The sequence below is a fragment of the Arachis duranensis genome, chromosome 2 (assembly GCF_000817695.3).
Source record: "Arachis duranensis cultivar V14167 chromosome 2, aradu.V14167.gnm2.J7QH, whole genome shotgun sequence".
NCBI lineage: Eukaryota > Viridiplantae > Streptophyta > Magnoliopsida > Fabales > Fabaceae > Arachis > Arachis duranensis.
Window position 1 is genome coordinate 15,966,619 of NC_029773.3, and position 26,229 is coordinate 15,992,847.

The 26,229-nt window shown below is 36.3% G+C and overlaps 3 protein-coding genes, 1 non-coding gene and 2 pseudogenes across 5 annotated transcripts in view; 3 read left to right on the forward strand and 3 right to left on the reverse strand.

The window, feature by feature from the left end:
- LOC107472103 (40S ribosomal protein SA-like) overlaps positions 1 to 1,158 on the forward strand; it is a 2,692-nt pseudogene extending 1,534 nt beyond the window's left edge.
- Positions 1 to 4,354, reverse strand: part of LOC107472097 (putative disease resistance RPP13-like protein 1) — a 43,327-nt gene extending 38,973 nt beyond the window's left edge. Inside the window, exons 1-2 of one of the 2 annotated variants that reach the window (XM_052258005.1) lie at positions 2,196 to 4,354; positions 1,681 to 2,115 (exon numbers count right to left, since the gene is read on the reverse strand). In XM_052258005.1, the coding sequence (XP_052113965.1) occupies positions 2,200 to 3,975 (1,776 nt within the window). In that variant the 5' untranslated portion in view covers positions 3,976 to 4,354 and the 3' untranslated portion in view covers positions 1,681 to 2,115; positions 2,196 to 2,199. Of the gene's footprint in view, positions 1 to 1,680; positions 2,116 to 2,195 lie in introns of those variants that run through there. The other variant, XM_052258004.1, reaches the window with a different exon arrangement.
- A 1,913-nt stretch (positions 4,355 to 6,267) lies between these two features.
- On the forward strand, positions 6,268 to 7,557 carry LOC107472096 (uncharacterized). Its single transcript, XM_016091654.1, has one exon. The coding sequence runs from the start codon at positions 6,268 to 6,270 to the stop codon at positions 7,555 to 7,557; it is 1,290 nt and encodes a 429-aa protein (XP_015947140.1).
- Positions 7,558 to 18,960: 11,403 nt separating this feature from the next.
- Positions 18,961 to 19,605, forward strand: LOC107472095 (protein DELAY OF GERMINATION 1-like; annotated as a pseudogene).
- Positions 19,606 to 20,821: 1,216 nt separating this feature from the next.
- On the reverse strand, positions 20,822 to 23,382 carry LOC107472094 (40S ribosomal protein SA-like). Its single transcript, XM_016091652.2, has 5 exons — positions 23,214 to 23,382; positions 22,466 to 22,728; positions 22,095 to 22,292; positions 21,444 to 21,669; positions 20,822 to 21,146 (listed from the first exon to the last, which is right to left on the reverse strand). The coding sequence occupies exons 1-5, from the start codon at positions 23,365 to 23,367 to the stop codon at positions 21,064 to 21,066; spliced, it is 924 nt and encodes a 307-aa protein (XP_015947138.1). The 5' UTR covers positions 23,368 to 23,382; the 3' UTR covers positions 20,822 to 21,063.
- A 1,818-nt stretch (positions 23,383 to 25,200) lies between these two features.
- The window catches only part of LOC107472093 (uncharacterized), a 2,997-nt gene continuing 1,968 nt past the window's right edge, over positions 25,201 to 26,229 (reverse strand). The window contains exons 5-7 of the transcript XR_008006174.1: positions 25,623 to 25,821; positions 25,415 to 25,509; positions 25,201 to 25,323 (exon numbers count right to left, since the gene is read on the reverse strand). This is a non-coding gene — a transcript (uncharacterized LOC107472093). The remainder of the gene's footprint in view (positions 25,324 to 25,414; positions 25,510 to 25,622; positions 25,822 to 26,229) is intronic.

Consider the following 26,229-nt stretch of genomic DNA (forward strand, 5'->3'; position numbering starts at 1 on the left):
CATTCCTGCCAATAATAAGGGGAAGCACAGTATTGGTTGTCTTTTTTGGCTATTAGCAAGGATGGTTTTGCAGATGAGGGGTATTATTCGTCCAGGGCTTAAATGGGATGTGATGGTAAAAACTTATTTCTGCTCTTATGAATGTAACTATTGTTACTTTGCACTTGATTCAGAACAAGTTTTCTTTCAGTACGTGCAAGCGTCTAGAAATTCATATTTTCTTGTAAGATAGTAATATTATTCTTTGGTATCCTTCCAATATTAGATAATTTATGTCAACTTTTCATGTGTAGGTGGATCTATTCTTCTATAGAGAACCTGAAGAGGCCAAGCAACAAGAGGAGGAGGAAGCACCAGCTGCCCCAGAATATGCCATTCAAGACTTTGGTGCTGCTGGCATTGCCGGTTTCCCCATTCAAGACTTCGGTGCTGCTGGCATTGCCGGTTTCCCCACAGCTGATGGTGAATGGACGGCTGTCACAGTACAACCCTGGCCCGAGGAAGTTCCACAACAACCTATTGCAGCTGCGCCTGCTGATTGGGCCCCAGATACTTGTAAGAATAATTTATTCAACTTTGGATCTGTGGTTATATGCTAGTCATTTGTGTGATTTAATTTCAGTTTGATTGGTTGTATTGTCATTCTCTTTACCCCCGTATTTGTTCTCCCTCCTTTTTCCTAATAAATTGGATGCGCAATAGTTGCTGCATCAAGCTTTTAATGTGTTCTTGTGTTTCAAAAGTTCTCCCTCGAAATGGTAGAAACTCTTGCAGCTTTAACATAGTCTTGTTAAGAAATATAAGATCACAATTTGTTTGACCTAAGTTCTTTTTATAGCTGCAGCTGCAGGTGATTGGGAACCGGTTCCAGCTCCTCAGCCTTCCGTTCCGGCACCCGGAGCTGTTGCTCCCACTGGTTGGGAATAGGATGAGTATGGGATTTTCTTTTGTTTAGGATAGATGCATCATTACCTGTAGGTTTGATATTTAAATTTTGAAAATTTTGATTTAGCATACTGATACTTGGTTTGTTTCAACAATTTAATTGTTCCGTTGCGACCGCTAATGGTACTGAAGTTTGCTGAGACAAAAGAATATGTCGGGAAAACCTTACAAGATCACATTTTGCATATTGACCTATTATCTCAATTTTTCGGATGCCCCATCTTTAATTGAAATTCAAACTTACTATGTAAGAATAAAATTTAAAACTGTTCATACTATGGACAATAATCCATCATTTAATCACTGTAAGAAAATGTCGCATATCTAATCAATTTACAACGACATGCAATGGAAAAAAGTACAATATATAAAGCATGTTCGTGATTATATTAATATTCCCTTTCATCCATTAAGGTAAGGTTTCTTGTTTACTTGCATCAGATACAAATGTTACGTTGAATAGTGTATCTTTCTAGGGTTTTAAGGGTTTGTATAAAAATGATCTATATAAGAAATATAGAAAATTAATTTTTAACATTTTGTGACTAAATTTTTATTTAACTTTTTTTGTCAAAGGTAAAGTCATTTTATTTCACTATAAATAAATTTAAGGTCCATATTTGGACAACAAATGAAGGATAGTATTGAAAATGTTCCACAAAAAACCAAATCAGTTTACAAGAAGAGTAAAGGCCTCAAGAGAGTGAAATGAAAGAACATCTTTAATTTTTCATGGAAGACCCGATGAGCAGAAATCGCCCAAGGTGCATCAAACCCTTCAATTCTCCCAGTTTGGTATAGGGAGCTTCTTTGTGCCAGAGACCCACCAAGAGTCACATTCATCCACCATGAATACAAACAACTATCACTTGATGACAACAAAACTGTCTCCTTCAAACCCTCCCAAGCTTCCTTTTTCTTTGGCCCCCAAGAGATTGATGCATTGCGCTGCGGGAATTCTACTTTTCTACACCTCTGGATTTCCAGCTTTTGCAAAGATTTGGGAAAACAATTGCCCAGAAAGGATACATGAGAGGAACACCGTGAGATATCCATTTCTTGCAGGCAACTTAGATGGTTCATGCTCATCATTGCCTTTAATGCAGACTCCCTCACAGATTCACATCCCCTAACTGATAATCTATCCCCATCAAGATTCATGGTCTTCATCTGTGGATAAATTTCGTCGACTATACTAGTTTGCGAACTTTGGAAACATCCGACAAAGAAGAAACGATTCTGAAGAATACCTGATTAAGCATCTCTTCCTTCAACATTGGGCAATCTCTTCCTAGTTAGATTACAACAATGATACAACTTCAAGGTTTGCAAATTAGACAAGTTGCACAAAGACTCTGGCAATGTCTTAATAAACGTCCAAGACAGATCCAGGTAGCGCAGATGGACTAATTCTTTAATTGAATCAGGCACCACAAGTATACTCAAGGATGAATCTCTCGTGTACCATGATGCCACACCACGTTTACAGAAGGATAAAGCTCTCAAGTATTTAAACTTTGATAATATGTCCCATGTTGCTGCTTCAATGTTGCACTTGGAAGATGAGCAATTGCCAAATAATAATAATGTTCTCAAAGATTTTACTTCAGAAATCAAATTATGAAATTTTGAGCTACAATAACATAAATTTGCACACAAATGTCGAGGCTGAATCCTTATCTCCTCCTCTTTACCAAGTTCTTCTAGATTGCAATAGAAATCTCCAGCAAGGAATATTGCTAAGTCATGCAAGAGATCATGCATCACAAAATAATCACCAAAGCCTTCATTCTTCGTGAAAAATAATCTGGAAGTAAGTTCATCAAAACACTCACAACCAACTTCTTCTAAACTCTCTCCTCTCTTTGGTGGTGGTAAAAGATCTTCTGCCATCCACAAAAGGATTAATTCATCTTTCTTAAATTCATAATCCTTGGGAAATAAAGCACAATAAACAAAACAACGCTTTAAATATGGAGAAAGATGGAAGTAACTTATCAGTAATGCTGGAATAATCTTACTCTTCTCCACCGAAAATTCCCAAATATCACTCATTAGTATCTTACTCTTCTCCTCAACATCATGCTTTGTACCTAACAAGCGACCAAGTGTTTCTGCAGCTAATGGCAAGCCATCACACTTCTTGACAATCTTTCTACCTATTTCTTCAAGTGCTGCTCTCCCATTTGACTGTGGAAAAGATGCATTTTCTGCAAACACTGACCAACAATAGTCCTCCGACAACTTCTTGAGAAAATAAGGGTGACAATTTTGAACTGCGGAAGCAACATTTTCCTCCCAAGTAGTCATTAGAACAATACTTCCCTTATTCCCATTTTGTTGGAAAGGGGTCATAAAATTACTCAATTTGTCACCATCATCGCTCCAAACATCATCAAGAACAATAAAGAATTTCTTATTGGACAATTCTCCTTTCAAAGCATTTTGAAGTGAATTGAAATCATCGAGACTACAAGTACCTCCATGGATCTGCTTTATGACATTCCTTGTAGTCTCAACAACTTCAAACTTCTCCGAAACGCAAACCCATGCTTTCAGATCAAATCCCTTCAGGAACTCCTCCTGATTGTTGTACAGCCATTGGGCTAAAGTTGTTTTACCAACCCCACCTATGCCAACAATAGCTATCACAGACAGGTGATGCTCGTTGTTGTCATTCAGCATCTTGACTAAGGCCTTCTTGTCATCCTCCCTGCCATACACACTCCCTTTTACAAGAGAACTGGATGGAGTCCTCCATGATGAGCTACCAGTGGGAATCTTTTCAAGACCAAGGAAATCTTTTTGTTTTCCAAGATCCTCAATTCTTCTAACCACCCCTTCCATCTTGTCTACCATGTTATCTCTATCTCGGTTGATGAAGAAGCTAGGGGACCACCAGGAAGAACTTAGCTCCTTTTGAGTGGCAGCTTTGGCGAGGATAGTGTCGAGCAAGTCCTGAGCACAGTAAACAGCATCCCGGAGACTATCGAGCCACTTCCTCACAGATGGATTACCGAACTGCTTCATCTCAGCATCAGCAACAAGAGCTTCAGCACCCAACAGAGCAGTCTTCAGCCTTTCAACCAAGTCAGAGCCAAGCTTCTTTCCCAGTACCAAGTTGACAGCATCAGTTGTAAGGAGCCTCTCAAAGACAGTATTAATGAAGCCATTAAGAAAGCTCCACAACAAGTGCAGCAGCCATGATATGATCTCAACAAGTGATCGGAAATTTAGATATGAAGGTGAGTAAAAAATGCAACGCTTGCAGGCTTTGTAACCGAACTGTGTGTTGGTATATCAAAGACTGTTACAGTGAAGATGAAGAAGCAGTTGTCAATAATTTGTTGGCAACAAGACAAAGATAATTCAGGTTCAGGTTAGAGGACATTGACTTCAAGTCGTCCCAGCTGGCTCACACTAACTTTAGTCCTTGATTCTACTTTATTTCATGCAGGCAACATAAATGCATCTTGGGGTAAGTTTCAATTTTCAACTAACGTGTTATGTTATGGGACCGGGTTCAATAGTACTACCAAACTAATCTCACTCAAATACATCAAATGGAAGTAGTTATGCTAATATTAGTTACTAGTCACCATCAGTACTATATTAAGAGTTATGTATTTCTTATACAAAGATTAAAGAAACATAACAAACTAAAGAAGTCTAAAATAATTATTTCTTAGGGCAAAACACATAAGTGAACCATAGCTAGGTCAATATTACATGAATCAGCCAAATTAAAAATTGGTTCATCAATTAACCAAAGGAGATTTCTATATAATTCGAACCAATTTGGTTCGAACTCAATCTCCATGTAATTCGAACCAATTAGGTTCGAATTACACCTTGTAAAGGTTTGCCAAATAATTCGAACCAATTAGGTTCGAACTTCTACATATAATTCGAACCAATTTGGTTCGATTTATAGCTACTATGGTGGTTCGAATTAGTGAGGACTAGAGCTGTATTTATATGGTTTGAACGTGAGTTGGTATCATTAGAGAGGAGCTAAGATGGCTAGTGAGGAGAGTTTCGTAGTGTTGGTTCACCACAGAGGATCCATTAAGAGGAAAACTCGTTCCGGTGTGAAGTTCACTGATAAGGATCCTCTCTGTGTTATCGTAAGGCCTACGACGAGGTATGAGGACCTTGTTAGCTCTGTACTGCTGAAACTTGGTCTAGAAGGTGTGAAACGGGTTAAGAAGTTTTTTTTATCGAATTCCAATCACGGTGCTCCAGGAAACCGTAAAGTACGATTGTTTCACAATCGGGAGTGATGATGACTTGCAGGTCATGTTTCATTGTCGCCGGCAGTTTCCAGAGGTGAGGACACCAGAACTGTTGGCAAAGTTGGTTGACGCTGTGTCCAACTCGGGGGGTTCGAACCAGAATACCACCACTTTAGCCATGGTAACCGGTTCTAGCTCAAGACTAGCCGTGGCATCTTCCTCCGTCCCTGCGTACGAGCCGCCCCTCCAACCTGTCGCCTCCCCTTCGTTCGCTGTTGATCTCAACGGGAGTGTAGGCGACGAGGTCGGAGAAGGGGAATATCCGCGGACCTCTTTACAGTGTCTTGTACCGGCTGGGGTTGGAGATGGATTCTTGGATGATCCAGAGGACGATGATGTCGAGCCGGATATGATTGCTGATGACAATGGCGATGATGCTGGAGCAAGTGAGCCTGCTGGGGCGGGCGGTAGTTCTAGCTCTGGCACGCAGTAGTACCCTCCACATTTTTCCTCTTTGGACTTGGATGCCATGAGGCAGGAGGGGGTACCTGGGCAGCCGGCTGGATTTGGCGCTAGAGATGCTGAAGGGTCTGCAGGTCTGACAGAGTTTCAGGTTGGTCAGCAATTTTCGGATAAAGAAGAGGCCCTCTTAAGTGTCAAGACTTACAGCATCCGTCGAGGGGTACAGTACAAGATCGTGGAGTCTGACTATCGCCGGTATGTGGGCAAGTGTTCTGAGTTCGGCAATGGGTGCACATGGTTGATTCGGCTTAGTCTCCGACAGCGAAAGGGAGTTTGGGAGGTCAAACGTTACAATGGACCGCATATTTGTCTCGCCACCTCGATTTCCAGCGACCACAGGAAATTGGATTACCATGTGATATCGGCATTCATTATGCCAATGGTTAGGGCTGACGCATCCGTCAGCATCAAGGTGCTCCTAAATGCCACCGCAACACACTTCGGGTTTAGGCCGACTTACAGGAGGGTCTGGTTGGCGAAGTAGAAGGCTGTTGCCCTCATCTATGGTGACTGGGATGAGTCGTACAATGAGCTCCCAAGGTGGGTGTTAGGAGTCCAGTTGACGATGGCTGGTACTGTTGCAGTCCTAAAGACGAGCCCTGTTCGTGTCGGTAGACAGTTGGACGAGTCTCGAGCTTATTTTTACAGACTATTCTGGACGTTTCCACCGTGTATCGAGGCATTCCGTCATTGCAAGCCCCTAATTAGTATTGACGGCACCCATCTGTATGGCAAGTATGGGGAAACGTTGCTTGTCGCGATTGCACAGGACGAGAACTCCAACATACTCCCTGTTGCATTCGCATTAGTCGAGGGTGAGAACGCTGAGTCGTGGTCCTTCTTTCTCTCCCACCTGCGTCAGCATGTGACACCGCAGCCGGGTCTGCTGGTTATCTCGGACATGCATAACGGCATTAAGGCCGCGCTTGAGGCTCCTGACGGAGGCTGGTTACCTCCGTCTGCAGACCGGGCATTCTGCATTCGACATGTTGCGGCAAATTTCACCCTCACCTTCAAGGGCAAAGACGCAAGGAGGCTACTTGTGAATGCGGCGTACGCTAAGACCGAGGTCGAGTTCCATTACTGGTTTGATATTCTTAGGTCCGAAGACCCGGCGATGTGTGACTGGGCGAACCAGATTGAGTATTCGTTGTGGACACAGCATTGTGATGAAGGGCGTAGATTCGGACACATGACGACGAATATATCTGAGTGTGTGAACTCGATCCTTAAGGGTGTACGAAACCTACCTGTGTGCTCGCTAGTGAAGGCAACATACGGAAGGTTGGCGGAATTATTTGTTTGCAAAGGGAGCGAGGCTGAGGCGCAGATGGGAACCGGACAACAATTTAGTCAGCACTTGGTGAAGTGTATAGAGGCCAACTTGAAGACGGCTAGGTACTTCACCGTTACTGTGTACGATAGAGATAACTCTGAGTTCACCGTTGCAGAGACAACTCCGACTGGTTCTTTCTCACTAGGTAGCTACAGAGTCTCGCTTGCATCTCAGACATGTGACTGTGGATACTTCCAGGCTCTTTATTTCCCGTGTCCCCACGCACTGGCATGCTGTGCCTACTCACGGCTTACATGGGAGCCTTACGTCCACCACGTGTATCGTCTTAGTTCGGTCTTCAGTGTGTATCGGATGTGTTTCACACCTCCCATTCCGGAGGGTTTCTGGCCACCATATGACGGGCCGACTGTCATCCCTGACCCCAATAAGAGGCGTGCGAGAGAGGGTCGGCCGAGGTCCACTAGGATACGGACCAATATGGACGAGGCAGATCCGAACCGGCCAAAGAGGTGTGGGCTTTGTTGGCAGCCGGGCCACACACATCGGAGTTGCCCATAGCTCGGAGGAGCAGAGCACACACGGGGGCATGATTAGGTGTTTTGGTGGATTTGGTACTTTCGTTGTTTCAATTTCGCGTTTAGATTCTACTATTATCGATTTTCTTACTTGTAGTTGCTGACTGATAGAATTTGTTAACGTCAGTGTGATGTACTTTGAATGAGAATTTAGTTAATGAATATGTTCTTTCTCCGCAGTTTTAAACGAAATGTATGTCTAATGCACACCGGAATAAATAACTCTGCGAGTTTTATTAAACCATGATGCAGATGCAGAAACTATGTTTGTAACTTAAATTGCTGTGCGGAACGAATTCTTAGTAATTCGAACCATCTTAGTTCGAATTACTTGCTGGCTAATTCTTCACATAGGTTCGAATTATATGTAGAAGTTCGAACCTAATTGGTTCGAATTATTTGGCAAATCTTTACAAGGTGTAATTCGAACCTAATTGGTTCGAATTGCATGGAGATTGAGTTCAAACCAAATTGGTTCGAATTATATAGAAATCTCTTTTGGTTGATTAATGAACCAATTTTTGATTTGGCTGATTCATGTAATATTGACCTAGCTATGGTTTACTTATGTGTTTTGCCCTATTTCTTATGCAAGCTAATAATGCATGCAATGAAATGAATTTGTAGTGAACAGCAAGGTAGTTGAGATTGAAATTGAAGAATAAATTAAACATGTAAAATGAAAAACCGTAGATTTAAATCGAAAAATCGTTTGACCTCATAAAAAAATTTAAAATTTATTGGCTTATCCAAAATTGTAATATTAGAAGATTTTAAGAATTTATTCTTAATATATAAAAGTAGGTACATAGATTTATCCACATTACTTATAAGTTATTTCTCTTTTTCTATTTACGCCATGTCAGCACTATCGCTTACTTGGCAAAATTTTAGAATCCACCACTCAAATCTTGCCAAATCAAATTTTATTTTCAAATAAAAAAAACACAAAAAACAAAACCAACAACTTAACTTTTTCAAAATGCACTAAAAACCAAAGAGCTTATTATCTTTTTCATACTTCTCGAAACCCTCTTTCTCTTGGCACCTCTTCCGTACCAAGATCCTATTTCCTCTATCCACTTCCGGTCCCATGAGCCATTATTTTTTCCTCAAAATAAATTGTCCATCGCAATGTCCATTCCTGACGGAGCCGCATTGCATAAATTGCAGAAACCAGGGCAAACTCCATTCCTCCTGTTGCGGTTTCGTGCCGAAGTTCGATTCTGGGTCTCAAACCAACGTCATCATTCGGCGCTGCCAACGTAGGAAATTCGTCCCAGGTATCTTCCTAAAGATTTTCAACTTTTCCGTTTACTCGTTTAATATCATTTTCAATAGTCCTATTTATTTGTTATAAATAATATGCAAGTAGCACAGGTTTATGTATTCCTCTTTTTTAAACGGTTCTGTCTAACAGTCACAACCAAAATTAATGTGCTTCCACAATTTACATTTATGTGTTTCTCTTTTTTTTATCATTCTTTGACCATGTCTTATTCTCTTTGTTGTAGAAGGATTTGCAGTGGTAATGACAGAAGGGAAGAGTTAATACCCAAAATTGCTAGATTAAAGAGGCAGAGAGCAATTATTTTAAAGAAAGGAAGATAAGAAGATATGTGCCTCTTACATATGATTATGCAGCTTGGTTTGTTTAACATAATTTTTATTGCACCTTTCTTATTTTATTGTAAATTGATTCATAAGGTGATTTTGATGCCTATTTTGAAAATGTAGAAACACAATTATTTGAAACACTTAGATCTATCCAATTTAGACAAGTAAGGATGAGGAAAAAGCAATATCTTCGATCAAAGAAGAGTGCCAATTTAACTTCCACTTCAGGTTAGTACAAAAAGAGTCTTATAACATATTTTGTTCTGTTGAGCAATCCTATCAAAAAAAAGAAGACAAGACGATATGTGCCTCCAGCATATGATTATGCAGCTTTGTTTGTTTAACATAATTTTTATTGCACCTTTCTTATTTTATTATAAATTGATTTATAAGGTGATTTTGATGTCTATTTTGAAAATGTAGAAACATAATTATTTGAAACACTTAGATCTATCCAATTTAGACAAGCAAGGATGAGGAGAAAGCAATATCTTCGGTCAAAGAAGAGTGCCAATTTACCTTCCACCTCAAGTTAGTACAAAAGATGAAAATCAACCAATCACTATTTAGTAAAATATTTTAAAAAAATTAAAACAAAAAACTCTTATTTATTATTATTCAATTGAAACATCAAGTACTAATTAAATGCAATAAACATACATTAAAAGTGTCATAATAATAATTATAAAAAATTTCAGTTACAAATATTCAAATTCTATAACTTATACATATTAAGATTCTTACTACTCTTTATTTCTTAATCTCTCATACTAATTGTCAAAAATTTCTTAAATTTAATGTAACATTTTTATATATTTTTCATTCTCATTCATTTATTCTTTTAATTATTTACAAACAAAAAACTGCAGAAAAGACAAAGAGTAGCCATTAATGCAAATCAAAAAATAAAAAAAAATACAGTTTTGTATAACTCTAATATAAATCTATTTATAATTTGTTCTTTAAAATATTTTTAATATAACATTTATTAAAATATACTATATAGTATAAATAATTTAGTTCTCCGCGCATTAAGCGGGTCTCACTTAAATTTTATAATAATGGCTTGTACTTGTGTTTTTAATTCATGAAAGACTCAAGGAAATTGCAAGTTGAGGAAGGTTTCAACTTTGTACGAACAAGGCAATAGTACGGTTTTCTACAACTTTTATCACTGATTGAGAGTTTGAGACACTCCTGATTATTTCTTTTTTACTTCTTATTTCTTTCTACACAAAAAAAGGGGATCTCTTTGAGAGATAAGCTGCACTTTAAATTGCTAAATAAGAGTGTTGGAAGCTATATAGTCCTCCATAATGTAAAATTTTGAAGAGAATATATCATGACCTATTCTCTGTTTTCTGAGGTACTGTTTTAATAGGTTTGAGCTATTCCCTTACAGTTATTACTGGTTCAATTCAGAAATTAAAAGAAAAGGAAGACCTACATCTATAGAATTGCAAGTTGAGGAAGCTTTTAACTATTGCACGAACAAAATTTTGACATTTGCATGTTGTAAAGAACTATAGATAATTACAGCATTAGGCGCTCATGATGATTCTTTTATTGGAATATTCAAAAATACATTATCATGAAATTCTATGGAGTTTAAAACCAAGAGTATTTTCCAACGAAATTAAAGTGGTATATGCATGCTACATTGTTACATAACTAACTCTTAAAATTATTCTTCTGAAGGTGTCACTGATTCCTTAGTAACAAGACACAGTATCGGTAGTAACCTAGAAAATTCATAGCAGTGGAGTGCTTATTTGGCTTTGCTGAGAAGACACCACATCCAACTCAAAACCTTAAGGTGTCAAATTAATGAGAGTGTTGTTTTCGTGTCACCGACGGACACTATATAAAACTAGGAATATTTTGGTACCACATTTTAAAGCTAGTTGATAGCTGATGCATCATTTTCAGTAATATTTCTAAGTTGAGTACAACCAATTTGAATTTAGTTTCCTTCGGTTATATGCGCAACTCTTTGTACAAGGATACAAGCACATCAACAAAATGAAACCAATGAAACACGAGCAAAACTTCACCAGAAAAGCAGCTATTGTTTACAAACTTTCTGGTAGTTCCACTAGAGAGCTCAGATTGCCATCACAACTCTGAATTGAAGAACTATGAGTTAAGAATCTCCAGTTAATCAAGAATAGATTAGACCATCTGATTATTCACTTGATCAGGTTAATATACTAAAGGGAATGTATAGAGACACTCCAAAAATTGTTTTGCCTGGGTCTCACACATAGGAAGATGATCAGAACTTGCTTGATAAATACACAATGATGTGTTCAACATTGTTGCCTTCCTTTTTAGCTTCAAAAACAGAACCGAAAGAGACAAATTCAGCTTTAGGAAAATTTGACATCAAAATAATAATACTACAATGGAAAATTTTACAAAAGTACTTACATGCTCACCAAGTTGCAATGGCCATAAAAGCTGCCTAATGCACATTTTCATGGTTGAATCTACAAAGAAAACAGATCCATCTATCTCTTCAGGCCCCTGGAAAATATATTTGAGTTGGTATCTAAAAGAAACTCTACGAGATAGTGCAATTTAAAATATCAATACCTATAGATCCATCAAGTTTATAGTTACCTTCATAGAGAGTTTATCTGCAACTCTTCTTGCAGCATTCTCCGAGCGAAGGACAGTCTTGAATTTGAAGTAGTAACAGAGAAGAAGGCAGCTTTTCTCCTTCCATATTCTCCAAACTGAAGTAAATTATAAAGAGAAATAGAGTAACTATACCAACCTGAAGTTAAAATAGAAATCTCTCTTCTGATCCCAATATATTAGTCCAGTTTACCACATTGAAAGAACTTGTAGATTGAATGAAGGTAATGTAAATATGGTTTCTATTGTACAAGATTATGTGCTGATATCTCATCATATAATCATACATGGCAAAAACAGTAAATTTGATTCATCCATTTTTTAATACATCTAAAGAAATTCTCAAAAGTTCTGGATACACAAAAATAATATTCCCTGTCTTTGAAGTTTCATTTCATGGCAATGAATTCTTGTCTTCCTCCTTAAATTGTGGCAGCACGAGAAACATAAAGATTATCAAAACTCATCACCAATATGCTCGAGCTTATCAAAACCTTGAATCCACAGGGACTTAAGAGATGGCATCTGTCCAAGTGAAGGCAGCATGCAGCAATTCTTGCAATACACCAGAGATACACGTGTCATGTTTTGGTAAGAGGAATGCCCAACCCAATCTGGAAATATTGTACCTCTGTATCCATCAATTGCCAACTCTTTCAAGCCATGGTGCGGTCACAGGCTGTCGAGGATATCTCTTTCCGTTTGTGTGCTTGAAACCATATCATCATCTGAACACCATTTCAATAATAAGTAGTCAATGTGCTTTTTATCTATTATCCTTGCATTCCTTGCTTCTTTGCCTTCAACAACATTTTCCAACTTCTTAATCTCAAATGTTCCACGAAGATTCACAAGCTCTCCTAATTCTTGGGTTCCATTCTCTTGTCTTTCCACAACAAAATCACTTGAGAATTGCAACTCTTTCAATTTGCTTATTCCTCCATGCATTTCTTTCAAAGGAGTTTTTCTAATATCAAGATGCAGTAGTACATTCATACAACATTAGTGTTTGTAGATTATACAAGTTGCACAATGACTCTGGCAATGTCTTAATATTAGTCCATGAGAGATCCAAATAGCGTAGATGAATCAATTCACCTATAGAATCAGGCAATACATCAAGTTTATCAAATGATAAAACCCTCAAGTATTTTAACTTTGATGCTATGCTTTCCATGCTAAACAAATTGTTGACATACAAGGATGTCCTCAGAGATTCCAATGTAGCAATGGATCTAAAATTATCTGAGACTGAACAATTCAGTTTTCCAAATAACTTCTACTTTGTCATGTATAGTATTTTTTTTTCCTTACTTTATATATTTTCACCTTAGGAGTTGTTTGTTTAATCTTTTGGTAGGATTATTGATATACATCTTCATCTTCCGATGTTCTGTGCAATAGACAATGACAAAAGAAAAGTTTCCAGCAACATAACGCAACAAGAAGCAAAGTTGAGAAATGTGGTTTATAGATATTGATTATTATCACCATCATTATTATTTTTGGTATATTGATTTTTGCTTGGATTATAATTGGGACATGATACTATGGTTTAAGTACAGCATTAGTGACCCTCTAATGATGATTTACTAGTAAAAGAAAGCTACTTGTGATATTCCTGGATCTTGATCAGCCAAGCCAACTCTTATTTAAAGTATTTTAACAACTGACAATGTCGTGGAAGTACCTAATGAACTGAATTTCCTTTTGGAAGAACATGATTCTAAACTTTCATTTATTCAAGGAAAATTGGGTATATGCCAAGAGATTATTAGTTCTTGTAAACACCCCTGCAAGCTGCAAACATTTCAAGGTAATTAACAGTTGATGCATTATATTCAGTTCTAATTATAAACAGCGTTCTTAATAAATATTCTTGAGTTGAGTACAACAACCAAATTGAATTTGGTTTCCTTCGGTTATATGGTATATTCAACCAAGCTAGAAACCAAGATTTTTCCTCCTCGTGTGCACCTTTGGAAACATTAAGCTACTAGTTATATAGCATCTACCTTAATATAATTTTTGTAGTCTTCTAATCTTACCAGAACCCTATATATTTATGGTTCTTAGGCAATAGACTTAATTGTATTTTACCGTAACATTGTAAAATTACTTTTCACTCTAAGAATGGTGGGAATAAATTAAACCTGCGAAAGGCATAATATGGAAGCACCCAAACATAATAGGGGCACACTTTGGCAATAGTTAATACATCACCCAAACATAATAGGGGCACACTTTGGCAATAGTTAATACCAGCAAATTATTGAAGATAAGACAGAACAACAGAACACCAAATTTTAACGTGGGAAAAACCCTCTTAATGTGAGAGGAACCACGGGAAGGTAAAAGTATTCACTCCCTATATAAATTGATAACCGAAGTATTCAAACCTCGGGTCGTCTTCTCAAGGAACTGCAGGGAAGTATGTTCTTATTATTGGTTATGGAGATTGTAAATTTGGGGTTTCAAGAATGAGGAACAAGTAATTTAATGATGAGTAAATTAAATGGCAATTAAAATAAATAAACAACTGTAAAATAGACTTTTGGCAAGGTATGAGAAATTGGAAGTCCAGTCTTAATTATCCTTATCAATGATGATGAAAATTGAATCTTAATTCCACTTTGTTAACCCTTACTAAGGCAAAGGAAGGTCAAGGGATTAATTAGTCTGATCTTCGGATCCTATTTATTTCCGGAGAAAAGATTGGGATTATTGAAGAACAATTCAATTAGCAAAGATAACAATTATCAAGCATGTTGAGTTGATAACTCTTGAGTTACTAATTTCTTAACCAAGACCAAAAAGGGGAAAAGTAAATCTACTGGAATAAAAATACCTTCAGATGGAAAGCAACAGTAACATAAATAAAAGAAAGCAACAATAAACTGAAATACCTCAATTAACATTAATTCGAAAGAGTAATCTGTAACATAGAAGAATTCATAAACTAAATTGAGAAAGCAAGTAATGAAAAAGGAATATTGAACCTGATAAAAAGATAATCCTTAAAGCAAATAAAATCCTAAAGAGAGAGGAGAGAACCTCTCTCCCACTAAACCTAAATCATGGAAAGTGACTAAAATTGGAGACTCTCCTTGAATGGATGCATTTTCCCACTTCATAACCTCTGGTCTATGCCTTCTGAACTTGGATTTGGGCCAAAAAGGGCTTCAGAATTCGCTATGAGCGTTTTCTGCAATTTCTGGTGCGTGGCCTTTGTCACGCGTCCGCGTGGGTCACGCGGTCGCGCTAATTGGAGTTTTCCTTGTCGCGCGGTCGCGTTAGTCATGCGGCCGCGTCATAGGTGTTCTTCTTTAGGTGCGTGGTCGCGTCAATCATGCGGCCGCGTCGCTGCTTCTTCGTGCTTGGCATGCAGCCGCGTCGTCCATGCGGTCGCGTCGCTGCCAATTTCTTCACAAACTCCGTTTTATGCTTTTCTTCCATTTTTGTATGTTTCCTTTCCATCTTTTAAGTCATTCCTGCCTTAGAAGATCTGAAACTACTCAACACACAAATCACGGCATTGAATGATAATAAAAGGGTAATTAAAATAATTAATTTTAAAGCATAGGAAACATCTTTTTCACATACATCACATAATAAGGAAGGAAAAGTAAAACCATGCAATTAATATGAATAAGTGAGTGAAGGATTGAATAAATCACTCAACTAAGCACAAAATATATCATAAAATATGGGTTTATCAACTACTATAAGCAGTCTTAAAAATTCAACTTAAATAGAGAGTCTTAACACTATGATTTAATAAAGCCCACAACTGTTAAGAGATATCAGAGCAATATTTGGTAAATATACAAATATTCAAAGTGCTATAGGGATAGAGTTTTCATATAAAAAGCATTAGTAACTGGAGTTTTCCTATAAAAAGCATTGATGATGATAATAATAATAACAACAACAATAACAATAATGATAATTACAACAGTTTCTGCTTAAGATATCAAGATCATATTAACTAACCTTTTGGATCATTGATAGCCTTAGATCCAGCACAACACAGCGAAAGGGGTTGATAGAATGCTTTTAAGAGATTGTGATTAGGTGGTTACACATTCTGTTTTTTCTTCCAGTTTTTGAGTTTAGGGTGGTAGTTATCTTTTCAGTATAGCCTTGTAAGTACTAGGTTCTGGTGGTGAACAAATCTATATATTTAAAAAAGTGAAACTTGTTTAGTACAATTTTGATGAACAAGGTGTGCTTGTAGTTGGGAACTCAAATCTTCTATCCCATTTTTCTGTGTGAATGATTTTGAAGATGTTGGGTTTGAGAATCTTGAAATAGAAGAAAAAGGGAGGTCTCATGATTTTACAGGTGTTAGATTTTCATTGAAGGAACTAAGGAGATAGGAAAATCCGAAAATGGGATAGAAGATTTCACTTCCCTAATGAGACTTGTACCTTACTCATTGATTTTCTTTATTAATGTCATATTCCCAATTCTCCCAATTTATGTCATGTGCAAGGAGTAATTGTTACTTGTTAGTTCCTATAAATAAATTAAAAAAGAAGGAAAAAAATTGTTTTTTATTCTATGGTCATCTTGAATAGCTTATTCTTGGTATAAAGTATAAACCACTTCTTCCTAGTTATCATACAAAATGCCTTTGTATTATAGATAGAGGTTCTTATACCCAAATAATTTTTACCAAGTTTTCAATGCCTAGCAAGTAAATATTGTAAATATGTATTATTTGGGGTCACTTTGATAAAAAGATAACATTATGTTGGTGTTGTAAAAACTGATTAAATTATAGTATTTGTATTCTAACCCTATCATGAAAATTTGTTCAAACACATTTGTCTCTCTCAAAGCAGCTTCTTTCTTCTTTCTTTTTCATTTTTTCTTAAGAAAAATAGTTTTGTAGACATCCAAAGCATACTACAACTAATTGGGCTACTATAGTAATACTTCTAATTGAGCTACTCATGGCTATTTGGCCCCATTTCTGTTACAGAAATTTAAACTAATCGTCTCTCTTTCCTTTTTTTTTAATTTATTTATTTTTTATCCTATTTCCTTAATACATTTTTTACCTCAGATAAAAAAAAGGTGTTAAAATCATATATTAAAATTCAAAGCAGGTTTGGTACCGGTTATTTCTTGTGTTTATTATGTACAAGAACAAATCAAACCTACATATAAAATGAAGAACCATGAACAGGAGGGTTTATTATTTGCTTGGAATGTGGGGTGTAGAAGTATCATTTTGGAGGGTGATGTAGAGTTATCGAGAGAGAGAAAAGACAAGAATTCAACCATTCTCACAATGGCATCACTGCATGATATCCTTAAATATGTTGGCTGGTTTATAGGTTTAGTAGTTGTATAGTTGTATTGTTTGTAGGGAATATAATAAAGCGACCAATTTTCTAGATCAGCAACATAATAAGCATAAAAGATATCAAGCAATTAAACCTGCAAGAGAATCCAAGCATGCAGCTGTTACAAGGCACCCTTCCAAGTTTAGTAAGGAAAGCTTTTGTAACCCTGAAATGAACCAGAACATCATCGAAAATTAATGAAGCATAGATAATTATGAAATACTGAAACTCAAGAATTTTGTTCAAACTGGCAAGCTGAGATGCTAGTATTGTATATCGATACTGTTTATAGTTCACATTGCAACTGTCTACTTACTAACATAAACAATATCAACTATAGAAATTACAAGGACAAATGAAAAAATAAAGGGACTTTTCCAAGAATGATTTATACAACTGAAGTCTACATCAAAGAAATGAAGCACAAGGAAGATTGGATATATAACTGAAATTTTTCCCTCGAAAAGACAAACTGATTGGTTGATAGCTGCATTCAGAATTATAACCATATATTCACATAAAAACAGAAAACAAAGAAAAATCCATGGGAAGAAGATGAAAATGCTAGGTTGAACCTATAAAATAAAAAATCCTGATTGTTCTGAAACACCATAAAAATACAAGGAAACGGAAAGTACCTTTTAGAAAGCTGATGCCAAAATTAGTGACTTTACTGCAAGAAATCTCAAGACTCTCCAAACACGCCAACTCTGGAAGCAAATTGAATAAAATACATTGTTCTGTTAATCATTGAACCATGTGTTGACTAAAACAACAGTGACTATAATTCCATATGTACACATCATACTGACAATTATACAGTAGTTAAGCACAGTTGCAATGTGTTCTTTTTTAGAGAGATAAAAGTATTCACACACTTGAACTCATTAGCCTTCAGGAGCAAAGGTTTTGATATCTTCAATGCCATACAAGATAACCATAAAATAGACCCTGTTTTATCTAATTCCTAAACCAGCCGACCTTGTAACCATTGAAACAGCACCACTAATTACTGATATTAGAGAAATACTTAAATATTTTGGCAGCACCGCACCTGACCAGTAAAAGCATAGCATACGGCAGACAACATGATTACATACCATCAGATTAAATTCAATATATTATATTTAAAATGTTTAAACATGATCTGGATCTCAGAAGTGTTAATCTTTCTAACTACCTATCCTAAACATCGTAGTTTCTAACCATTGAGATCAAGGTTCTCGCACCATAAACATGACAAAACCTTGTTGATCTTAGAATCTAGATCAATTATGTGAACCTACTTATTTAAAAAAAATGCGACTAGCCATAAGAACAAGTCCGAATAATCCATCAAAGCAAGAAGCTCGATATATTACTTACTAGAGAGCAAAACAGAGAGAAAAAGAAAGAGAGGGGGGATGCATACTCCTTTATTGAAAGCAGCAACGAATAAGTCGGTGGCAAGGCCAAGGAAGCACAATGAGAAACAAAGCCCATTCTGGAGGTGCACTGTCGGTAAGGACATCTTCATCTCCATGAAGATCCAAATGAGAGTGGTGATTATGAAGATTGTGGTGATATGGTAATTATTATTATTATTATTATTATTATTATTATTATTATTATTATTATTAAATTACTGAATTCTACGTCTTATTATCAAAAAACAGAAATTCAACTAATTTTAATTCAGTCTGATTGAAATCCAATAATAAAGGTTAGAATTTTCTGATAAATATCTTTTCCTTTGACAAAATTCACAATTAAGTGTATGGTACTATGACTCTTCTATGTGGGCAAAACATGATGTTCTGGCTATGCTGTCTCCAACATGGAGAAGCTCCTTGGAAGATGCTTTTCTTTGGATTGGTGGTTGGAGACCAACCATGGCTTTTCACCTTCTATATTCCAAGGCTGGGTTGCAATTTGAGGCCAAGTTGGATGAACTCCTTCAGAGTCTAAGAACATCTGATTTGGGTGATCTATTAGCAACTCAGCTAGCTCAAATTGATGAGATTCAGAAGAGGACAATCACAGAGGAGAGAAAAATCACAGATATGATGGCAACACATCAAGAAATAGTGGCAGATGCATCAATGGTGGAACTTTCTCATGCTGTTTCTTAGATGTTAAGGGCCAATGAAACTGACAAGGGTGGAAAGAAAGAGGTAGAGGAGAGGGTTGATTCAGCTCTGATGCCAAAGGAGGAAGGATTGGAGGAGATTTTGCAAAGAGCTGATGGTTTAAGGCTTAGAACACTTCAAGGTATTGTTAATATTCTGAGGTCAAAACAGTACATTCACTTCTAGATTGCAGCTGCAGAACTACACTTCAGGCTGCATGAGTGGGGCAAGAAGAGGGATACAAGCAGAAGGGTCAATGAAGGCACTTATAGTGATGAGGGTACAACCCATGATTTGTCAACTTCAAGATAACACTAACAATTGCAACTTTGGAACCATTCAGAATCAAGGATTCTACCTTGGATTTTTATCTTGTTTTATTTAAGACACATTTAATTAGGATAGCATGAAAGCAAACTAAATTTTTTCTATTGTTGTTGTCTGCAATAAACCCAGCAAAGGGTCTTATTGATTTATGCATCAATTTGAGTTAGACCTCTGCTTAAATATCATGTGATCAATTGCAATATTTCACATTGGCAAAATGTTAAATGAATTCAGGTTTCTGAAACAGACCAAGGCATACTTATGATTGTATTTGCAGACTAATATCTTTTTGTCTTGCAAGAATGCAAAATGAACATAATAACAGTGCGAAGTACATCTAACTAGCCATTAAACATATTACAAGCACAATGAAGTATTTCCATAATCCATCTTAAGAACAATGCCGTTTGAAATAAGATCATTACCTTAGTAATAGACTTTTGAGCACTCAAGCAAGCCACAGCATCTTTCACCTCTGCAGTAACACCAAAGACTGGATGCAGTTAAAATATATGGACATTTTTAGTATGTAATAGTTCAATATTTGAAAGAAACAAAAAAAATTGATTCGAAACTTATTAGAGTAAAATTGAAACTTTTTATCTAACTTGCGATTGGACTTTGATTCTGCCCTGCAAAAGCGAGAGAAGAACATAAATAACTGCAAACTCCAGCTCAAGTCACAAAGTAGATTTTAAACTTTGGAAACTAGGAAAACATGGAAGGAGGGGAAGATATTAACTTTTTCCCTGGCCAAGGACAGAGAAGCCAGCGAGGATGGGGATGACGTGCCGAGCTACCTGGGTTCCGGATAGAGGGAAGAGGAAGAAGCGGAAGCGCTGAGCCTAGGGACGCGGCGGCAAAGAAACTAGGGCTAAGGTTTTGACGTTTTGGTTTGGAATTTTCACTGGTTTGCTTCAGAGGGGGCATGATTAGGGGAATTGGAGAAGATGAAGTTCTTTTTATGTTTTGCTTTGGTTCAGGGAGCACGAATAATTAGGAAAATTGAAGAAGATGAAGAACGATTGATTTTATATATATATATATGTTTTTGTTTTGTTGTTTAAATTAATTGAAACTATAAAATTAGGATTAATTGATGTCTATTTTAATAATTTTCATCTAAAAATAATTTTGAATAGTGTAATTCAAACAATATTTATTTTATTATAATCCATTTTGATATAAAGATGGCCAAACATAAATCACTTCAATACAAACTCACTTTTCATCAAAATCAAGTTTGCAAAATCAATTTTATGCAAACTGGTATCCAAACACACACGGAGTATCTTTGAATGATTAACCAAATAAGAACATAAAACAAAATGTACTCTCTAAAATAGCAGTTTTGTTAAAAATCGTGTCAATATACATCACACTAAAGGAAGAGAAAATTCTTCAGAACAATTTTGATGAGTTGTGCTTAAATATTAAGAGTGCTTATTCCCAACCAGTGGGGGCAACACCTCCAGGTGCAGGAACGGAAGCCTGTGGAGCTGGAACTGGCTCCCAATCACCTGCAGCTGCGGATACAAAAGAACTTAGGTCAAATATATTGCCATCACAGTTTCCGACAGAACTATGGTAAGGCGTACCGATTTTCTTGCATTTTGAGGGAGAACGATTCAACACAACAACAATCCAGAATTATTTGACTAGAACATATTAGAAGCAAATACGACAATTATGTTGCATCAAATTTAACAGACTAATGGGAGAACAAATACACAGACTTGATAGACAGAAAATTTCAATAGATAAAATTGAACTTAAATCACGCATGTGACTAACAGATCCAGAGTAGAAACAATTATTCTTACCGGCGTCTGGGGCCCAGTTAGCAGGTGCAGCTGCAATGGGTTGTTGAGAAACTGGTTCAGTCCAGGATTGTTCAGCTGTAACAGCCCCCCATTCCCCATCAGCTGCAGGGAAGCCGGCAATGCCAGCAGCACCAAAATCTTGAATGGCATATTCTGGGGCAATTGGTAATTCCTCCTCCTCTTGTTGCTTGGCCTCTTCAGGTTCTCTATAGAAGAATAAATCTACCTACACATGAAAAGTCGACATAATTTAGTTAAAGTTCAAAGGAAACAACATAATAAGACTACTATCTTTTGATAAAATATGATTTTTTTTGGGTAATTAAGATGAATAAATAGTTTGGGGTTCAAATTATGCAGATGTTCTAAACCAATTTTTGCTACATGTCTGTCCTAAACACCTTTTAGATTGTTTAGGACAGGCGTGTAACAAAATTGGTTTAGAACATCTGTATAATTTTGAACCCCAAACTATTTTATCATGTGAATTACCTAAATTTTTTACACCTGTATGTACTGCAAGAAAGATTGTTCTAAAAAAGTGCATACCAGATGAGACATTTGTAATGCAAACATTGGAAAATACACAATAAATCTAAAAGAGCTACAAAATAATAATAATTCAACCCGTTAAGAGCAAAATTAGTTTACCATCACATCCCACTTAAGCCCTGGACGAATAGTACCCCTCATCTGCAGAACCATCCTTGCTAATAACCAAAACAGACAACCAATACTGTGCTTCCCCTTGTTATTGGCAGGAATGGTAACATCAACATAGCGCATCGGAGAATCAGTGTCGCAGAAGGCAATCGTTGGAATATTTTCAAGAGCACCTTCCTTAATGGGCTGCACATATTTTAAAAAAAAAAATAGAAAAGCAAACTCAAAATGAGATAAACTAATAACAGAATTTCAAACTCCCATAAAAACATATTGACAGTTAATTGTGAAACAACATACACCACTACACTCAACACAAGTGAAAAAAATAAGTTTCAAACATCTAAAAAAAGTGGCACCTGATGATCAGTCCTTGGATCAGTAAGAATGAGTAGGCGAGGCTTGTTATAGGATGTCTGCATCTGATTAGTGAATGTTCCAGGAGTGTGCCTTCCAGCAATTGCATTCGCACCCGTGTATTGGGTAAACTTCAAGACTGCCCTCTGACCATATGGCCTAGCAGACTGAACAATGATGTCCTGAGGGTTCTCGATGGCAACAATAATCCTAGCAGCAAGTTGGAGCTTCTCCCATGTCTTGCCAAGGTTAATTATGTAAATACCTGGGGACAAAGAATACGAAAAATCAACCAAGCCATAAAAATATTTTCCTACTGCAAAGGGAAGCATCGGAAAGATTAAAGGCGTTTATATGTTTCATAAATTTTGGGACAGAAGTTGCTTTTTCATCAGAAACTCATTGGTAAAATTATGATAATAAGCTGTTTTGAAAACAATGTGTTAATGCAAGTACACATATTCATGTCAAAATCTTTATTAATAATTAAATTGACCCTTTCAATCAGTAGCACAAACCAAATCGAGAATAATTGACAAACACTAGTCTATAACAAACTAATAAAAATGTCTCCCAAAAAAAGAACCCTACACACGAAAAGATAAATAAAAGAAAAAATGCTAAACCCATTGAAGAGCAAGGAGTATCTGGACCCCAAAGAAACTACACAAATATGTGTTCTTCATTAGATTTCAAGAACTAAACTAGTCGTATAACCCCAAAGAGAATATCAAAAGAAGCGTGGGTTACCATCATTGCGGCGCTTGAAAACGTAGCGTTCCATCTGGAAGTCGCAGTTTTTGGTTCCGAGATGAACCTCAGCTACGAGCATCATTTGGATGTCTTGCTCCTTCCGCGAGAGCTGGTGCGACACTTCAGCGGTTGTGGCGGCGGAAGTGGCCATCGTTGGGGAGGAAAGTTGGTCTCTTGAGAGATTCGTAGCAATACCCTAGAACCCTAAACCCTAGAACCCAAAGACTCTAGAACCCTAAGACCCTAGAATCCCTAAGACCCTAGAACCCCTAAGACCCTATCTTTTTAAAAGGGCTGTTTTTTTCACAAGGGCTTTTATGGCCGGTTGAAGTTACTCTAAATATATAACCGAGTTTATTTTTTGGACTCTACTTCAATCTTAGACTCAATAAAATCTAAATATTTTTGTGCCCCAATTATATCAGGTTTAAATTTGGTTAAAATTGGGTCTTTAAAACTTTAACAACAATTTATAAAAAAATTTATTTATGATACACTTATTTATAAAAAAGAAATTTATTATTAAAAAGTTGATATTCATATTTGAATTTAAATTTATGCATAAATTCTAATTTGATGCTTTTTTTTATCTATTTTCTAATTCAACAAGTGATTAAAAATAAAACAATAAGTTTATAATTATTATAACATAATATTAAAATTAATTTAAAACATATATATCTTTTTAAGTTCCCTTAGGATACACATGGATCGAGTGAAGCTGAGTTTGCCTTGACTCGGACCTAGTCTGAAATAATGACAGGGTCTATTTTTGAAACCCTTATCCGATTTTAAACCCAGTAAAATCACACCAAATTAGCTCCTAAAATATTCGAGATCGGATCAAGTCTTTGGACTAGACCGGACTATGTGCATCGCTATTTCTCACAATCAATCAGTTGAGATTTGAAAAGTATAGATGTTATTCCAAAATGGTTAAAAATCTTTAAGAGAATAAAACCACTAAAATTACTTGAAATTATCAAATATTTTAAACAAAATTACCTTTGAAATTTGTTAATGATAAAGATACTTTTAATTATTCTAAAATATGATAAAAATAATAAAATATAAAATACTATTTTTTATAAGTGACAAATAATATTTATATTTGATAAATTACTTGTATATTTAATTTGAAATTTTGTGAAAATATGAAAATTTTGAACTTTTTTGGAGTTGGAGCTTGGGGACGGTGCTAAGTGGAGTAGTAAAAGTGGAGTAGTAAGAGAGAAGGAAAGACATTCAATAAGGTAGGATTAGGATTTTCAATAAGTGAAATTACTAAAAAGCTCTTAGCCGATAAATTTACTAGTCCAGAATACATTGTTACTTCAAACTAAATTTTACTCAAGTTACAAATACATTCAGCATAGAGACCAGTGACCCACCATAACCCCCAAATGTGAGCCCAAACCTAGATTCAAGTACATATCTAGTACAAAGTTCACGACGAATATGAAAAAACTATTGGAGTAAACTGATGACAAAGGTAGTCAACTAATAAAATTAGGAAGCATTAAACCAATTAATTACTGCATTGCTACATAGATTAAAATTTAAAAAGGCATCAAAGCATGCTTCAGTAAAAATTCCTTCCATTCTAAAAAATATACAGTGCCAGTGATCATTGCCAAAGTTGATTAACAGACAAAAATGTTATGCTGAAATATGTTCACCCCACAACTTTTAGTTATACACAGTCTTAGTAAAATGGATGGTTCACGATCTTATCTCCGACCTTTTTTTAGTAGATCTTTTCACCTCTGCCTCTCGCCGTTTTTGCTGCCTGCCCAACAAAAACACCGTCACTGTATCAATCGCATGTTGTCATCTCTTGTTAGTTTTGTGGATCTCTCTCGTTAGCTTTCATATGTCATCTATTCTAGTCCCACCTCCTATCTCCTCTACATGATTGAACAAATGCCAAACTGGAATCAAGATACATAAATACAACGCATAAAATTCAAGGTTGTTTATGTACTTACACAAATAGCATGTACCCACTGCCAGCATTAACAGTAGATAGAATTGCTGCATGAGTCCCAACAGTAGATACAGAATCCTGCCCCACAGAGGGCAGAGGATTTTTTCGATCACCATCCACCTGGAACAAAATCATTCATTAAAAATTTGTTAGCACAATGAGCCAATTAAGAATGTCCCTGAAGTTGCAGTTGCAAAGTTTAGATGAACACCTTATCCCATTTTGATTTTTTGTTCTGTCTACCATCCCGATTAATAGAGTCAGCTATAGGTGGCACCAAACCACTTGCAGCCACAGCAGAACCACCTGTGCAAAAACAATATCATAAAAGCACTATAAGATAACATCATAAATATATGAAAAATGACACCTAAGAAAAAGCTTCACTATTGCACAAAACATCTAGGAGGTTTCTGGACCTGCAACAGGCAAGCTGATTCTGGGAGCACCTGCTGCTACGATTCCCGGTTGTGTTCCCCCAGCGATAAATTCCATCTTCTGTGCTTTCTTCTTCTCATGTTCTTTCCTTTCACTTTCACGCCTCATATCAGCCTCTGTTTGTTCATTTAAGGCACCAAGAAACAAATAGAAGTTAAAAAATAGAAAAACCAGTATTTGCTGCAAAATCAAGAGAAATAAAATAATAAGATTGGAAAAATATTAAAAACAGATGCTCAGAGATGGAAGCCAAAATATAGAGATGCCAAGAACTAAAGCCTAAACCTAGCAAATATTCAGTTTGCCAAGTCAAGACCAAGAAAAATTGACAACCAAAAAAATAATAGAGAAATCTAGAAGGCCTCATTTTCTTGAAGGTAACATTACATAATCTGATAAAATTATACTTCATCAAGAGTATAATAATTACTATAAAAGGTAGTGCTGCATTGCAGCCCAAAAGATAACCTCTAATGTATTTGTAGTGCAAGCAAAACACATTCTGACAGTTAAAAAAGGATTTTAACATCATTAAATACTTTAAACACACTGCCAGCTTGGAATAAACAACCTATTATGGCCTAACAC

Coding starts and splice junctions, on each gene's coding strand:
- LOC107472096 (XM_016091654.1), top strand. CDS start 6,268: ATGGCTGGTACTGTTGCAGTCCTAAAGACGAGCCCTGTTCGTGTCGGT.
- LOC107472094 (XM_016091652.2), bottom strand. CDS start 23,367: ATGGCCACTTCCGCCGCCACAACCGCTGAAGTGTCGCACCAGCTCTCG. Junction 22,293..22,465: donor ATCCAAGGACTGATCATCAG/GTGCCACTTTTT, acceptor AAATATGTGCAG/CCCATTAAGGAAGGTGCTCT. Junction 21,147..21,443: donor TAACTGGGCCCCAGACGCCG/GTAAGAATAATT, acceptor TTGTATCCGCAG/CTGCAGGTGATTGGGAGCCA.